Genomic DNA, 4857 nt, shown 5'->3' on the forward strand with positions numbered 1-4857 from the left:
TCGGCCCGGCCTTGAAGCGCCTTGATTGCTGCCTCTCGGACATACCCGTCGTCATCCTCAAGCCGTGTTGCAATGCTTTGCAGTATGGTGTCCGGCAACTCCTTTTGCTGTTGTCTCAAGATACGCAAGATAGCAATACATAGGCGACCAGAGATACAGTCATTCAGCCAGAGAGACGTGAGGTCTATGACACTGGATGGCACTGTTGTCCGTGTGGACAGCGATTTCAGGAGAATCAGTCTTGCATCTTCAGACGCTCGTTCCAATGCATTGGCCAGAACCAGCTCTGGACACTCCATTTCACGGGTTAACCAGGAGTTTTGCGTGAAGCCGCATTCGAACAACAGCCACTGTTCCAATTGTTTTTCTAGCTTCGCTCGAAGGTCCCTGAAAGTCGACTCCTTCCGCTGGATTTCGCTTAGGCAATGCATGACCAGGCGCTGATGCGTAGGACCCAGGAGGTCGCGCGGTTCTGCCTCAATCGCCTGGAAGAAGCCGAGTGCCTCCCCGTCATCATCAAGCAAGCCAGCAACAAAGCGCCAGAAGATATCGTAGCGAGGATCGTATTTGTGCTTTTGAAGAAACCTGATAGGTTTCATGTTCTCAATCTGACCACCACTGAGAGTCAGACATTTGACCGGGCTTTCAAGTTTCCATTGCCGGACGAAATACCGCGCCGCAAAATATTCTTGGTAGGTCAAGTGCAAGAAGTGGTAAGATCGATTGTGGTATTTCGACAAGGGATCTGATGTCCTGAGGAAAGAGAGGCGTGGGAGTATTTTGTCGAGTAAGAAAGGGGGTTTGAGAAGTGTGGTTATATCGTTTCGGTGTCTCGACTCGAAGTCTATCACATCGTTATACAGTCCAGTAAAGGCAAGACCTTCCAGGAAACAGATCTCATCCTCGGCGAGTTTCTCAATCTCATGCCGATCGGAACGATGTATTAGGAATTTAGTCACGGGCTCCCCCCCATCTGTTTTTTCCAATTGCACAATATCTTTCTTCCACAAGGTATGCTCGATAGCTCGGTAAATGGCGGTCATGGTATCCAGCTCTATGCCGGAATCGAGTCTTTCATCCCAAATGAAGCATAGCGCGTCCAACTGAACCGGTATTCGCACAAGATCCAGAAGGAGCACATGCCCCTGAAGGAAAGAATGAATCTCGTTGGCCTTTTCCGGAACAATCCGTTCGAGATACTCGCTAATTTGGTCTGGGTAAAACCCAATCGTCTCCAGTTCGATGTCGATACCACGTAGGCCAGTTGGTAATGTACCAGATGGTCGGGACATGATAATGACGTTTGGCTGATCCAACAGCTCCTTGAGGAAGCGGAACATGTCGCTTCCGTCGCTCAAGTCCTGGGATATTTCGTCCAGGCCGTCGAGGATGAACAGAGTTCGACGACTCTTGGTCTCGTCCAATGTATTCGACAATGCCTCAGCGAGGTCCGGTCTCTGGTTCGGCAAAGAAAAATATTCATGCCTGAAAAGGTCGAGAAAGCTGTATCCGGCCATCTGGCGTCTTTCGTCAAGCTTCAGATGCCGCAGAGGCACCCAAAGTACGCGGTCGAACAACTCGTTCCATTGACTCCATGTGCGACGGATGAATTCATAGACAATCTTCTTGCATAAGGTAGTCTTCCCCACGCCGGCACGTCCTCGAATCAAGATCCGCCTGGGTTGCACCACATCATCGCCTCTTTTGCGTGGATTGAAGAGTGACGGCAACTCGACCTGGATGTTCTCGTCCGGTGTCTCAACCCTCAGCCTGGCGGAACGTGAAAACGGGGAGGACTGAGTTGCTGAATCCGCCTCTGATCTTGGCTCTGGGCGGTTCCATGTTTTGTCGGGCTGCTCTATGATGGCAAGATTGATGTAGCAGTGATCCATCGATATCGCCTCGCCCGATAGTCGCTCTACCTTGAGCTTATCCTCAGTATAGTGTTTGTCGCGGATCCAGATGTCGGCCTGCGCAAGCGGCGTTCCCTCGCGAATTTTTCTGAGAAGGTCTTCGATCTTTCCAGAAACTTTCTTATAATCTGCACAATCAGGGTCGCAAAACTTGTTCATCAGAACATGTCGTCGTTCAAGAGGCAGGGGATGTGGAACAAAGTCCAGTGTTGCAGAGAGCTGATCAACCAACTAGGGCCCGTTAGTTTCCACTGAATATGGTTAAGGCACTGTGCCAGGAGTGGGAAGGCAACTAGGCCACGACTCGTACCAGTTGTTTTCGGGACAAAGAGTCAGGGAGCCAGGGAACTACTTTTTGTAGAAGACTTGACGTCTGAGTCTCGTAGAAGGCGAACACATGGTCGATAAGATTGTTTTCTCGACAGAGAGTAGTGAAATTGCGCACGAGTTCTCCCAGCTCGAAAGTCGACTTCACCTGCTTGAGCAGGTTGCCGGACACGTTCTTGTCTCGAACTGAAGCCCAGGCCCTCAGACCCGGCTCAGCCCACTTGGCCACGTCTTGGAATGACGTACCCCGGAACGGCGTGGCGAGAAAGACGATGCCACGTGTTGCTCGTTTCACCGAAAGATACTCGTGGCTAGCCATCACGAGCGCTTTCATCAAGATGATACCTCCGAGGCAGGATGCAATGAAAACAATCGGCCGGTCGTCCTTTCCAAGGGAGTCATTTGGTACGGGAGGACGACTTTCGATGCCGGCGAGCAGGAGCCGAGCAAACTCTTCGATTGTTTTTTGGATGAAGTCTGGTTGTTCGAGTAGGTCGGCCGGCCAGTCGCAGGTGAAGATCCGCGCCGTCGGACACCGCCTGGGAAGCATGTGCGAGTCTTTGAGCCAGTTGACGGGCGCCTTTTTGCCCTCTTCTAGATTCGCGCTGGAGGTGCTGAAGGGGAGCTCCTCAAAATTGCAAATTCGGTCCTTGTCCACTGCCAGATGGGTCTCAAGAGCCTCCTTTGTGCCCATGTCTTGCTTGCACCGCGGACAGATGAAGGATGGAACGACCTTCTGCTTATGGGATTCCTCTTTGGGTTTCCATAACCACGTGTCCGGCGACTTCGTATCAAGACCATGGATGGCAATAATGTCAACATCTGTTTTGGTACCGCTGTCGGGAGGAGGGTAGACTTGACAGAGCGTGACGCCCTTTGTTCGTTGCGGAGATTGTGGTGGGCTGTCAGAGAGGCGGCCTTCATGCCTAGAACCGTATCGCGCCGGGGTGGACGAAGCCGACCGAGAATGCGCGAGCCTGCGCAGTAAGACGTACAATGCTATCGTCCCTCCGACGAGGAAAATGGCCTGGCCGACCCTGACTGAGTTCATTGCTTCGCCGTCCAGACGAGTGAACGGTCCGCCCGAAAATCGCTCTGCAAGAATTCCGCATCCAAGGTTCCCTAAGCGGATACGACGGCGTACGTGGGACTGTCCACGGGCCGCTTCTTACGTGTAGGGTGCCTCGTGCTCCTCTGGTAAAATGGCAGATTATGGCCAACTGGAGGATATCAATCGCTTGTCGCCAGGGAAGAAAAGCCGATGCTTGCTTTGACGCATTCTAATCTGTCATGGCGACGTTCTCGCGAAGTGAGGGGGTTTTAGCCGCACTGCAACCCTATGAACCTCTTGCCAATCGTTTTTACCGATCGAGGTTGGGCCGCCGCAATGCTTCTCGCTACCCACCTAAAGCGCAGTCTAGCCAATAGTTCTCGACGCACTTGTTGTGCTATCCTAGATGACGACCCCAAATAACCCATCGTCCGCCTAGGCACAAGGCTCGACATATCTCCGACGTCCCCGTCCTGTCAACCATCCGCCACTCCCTTGCCGGGAGCTAGACCCTCGTTGGCCATCAATTACCAAACCCACTCCGAGTCGCGCCCCATACTCAAAGACCGACTCTCCGATTCCTTCCATCATCATATCAAGTCGATGGCAAACGCAAGCCTGTCGTCGTCGCAACCAGCACGGATCACATCAAAGACGATCTGAGTGTCGAGAAGCTCAACAAAATCCATGGCGTGGCTCCGGCTTGCTGGGTTGCCGATGCCGCCCCGATTACTCAACGACCAACGAGCCAAATCCCGTGAGATTATTGTTTGCGAGAATATAAATCTCCACTTTGTTTAGGCCCCTGGACGCTTATTCTTGGAACCACTGCCTGATTATCTCCTGAATGAGAGCTTTGGCAAGAGCATCTCATGCAGGACCGGCAACTCTATGGCCTTGCATTTGGCTTGCTTCAGTCCTATGTTGCTCTGATTCAATATCGAAGCGACTTCTCTATTGCTCAGGACGTGGGCTTGGTAGATTAAGATCTGAAGTGGGACGGTTGGGTTGATATCATGACAAAGGCGCTGGCCCAAACGAACCAGAAGGTCAACGAGCGCTACACATATGGTGAGCTTAGGCTATCCCGGTTGAACAAGATACTCTGGGCGCGGCCTAGAACAATCACGCCCCCGATGCTTAAGCGCGCTATGCGACCGACTGCTCGAGAAGCCCGACATGTATCAGGACGAGATGACCGTGTTCCTCTGGGACGAGTTCGAGGTCCTGATGACAACCTTCAGCATCGGCAGTGCCGTAGCCTCGATAGGTTGGCCCAAGAGAATCGCATGTCGTATCGCATACATCGACGAGTCTGGATGTGACAAGCGGGCCGGGTTTAGATGGACGGGGTGGTCGCCCTTGGGGGTAATGGCTGTCCAGATTGCCTGATTGCACCGCGACCGTAGATACCAGATCTTACCAGCGTACGCGCAAGACGGCATTGTCCTTGCAGGCATATTCCAGGGATTCACCGATGCTTCCGTGTTTGAGGATTCTTGGAACAGTTACTGCATCATTGCGGAAGGTGGTCGGATTCAAGGGGGTGGACTTGGTTATGGATGT

The 4857-nt window shown here is 52.6% G+C and overlaps 1 protein-coding gene across 1 annotated transcript in view; it reads right to left on the reverse strand.

The window, feature by feature from the left end:
• N656DRAFT_841570 (uncharacterized protein) overlaps positions 1-3550 on the reverse strand; it is a 4301-nt gene extending 751 nt beyond the window's left edge. Inside the window, exons 1-2 of the mRNA XM_064819001.1 lie at positions 2224-3550; positions 1-2144 (exon numbers count right to left, since the gene is read on the reverse strand). Of these exons, the coding sequence (XP_064673629.1) occupies positions 1-2144; positions 2224-3291 (3212 nt within the window). The 5' untranslated portion in view covers positions 3292-3550. The remainder of the gene's footprint in view (positions 2145-2223) is intronic.
• Between the last annotated feature and the right edge of the window lie 1307 nt (positions 3551-4857).

Source organism: Canariomyces notabilis (assembly GCF_033297395.1).
Source record: "Canariomyces notabilis strain CBS 508.74 unplaced genomic scaffold N656scaffold_2, whole genome shotgun sequence".
NCBI lineage: Eukaryota > Fungi > Ascomycota > Sordariomycetes > Sordariales > Chaetomiaceae > Canariomyces > Canariomyces notabilis.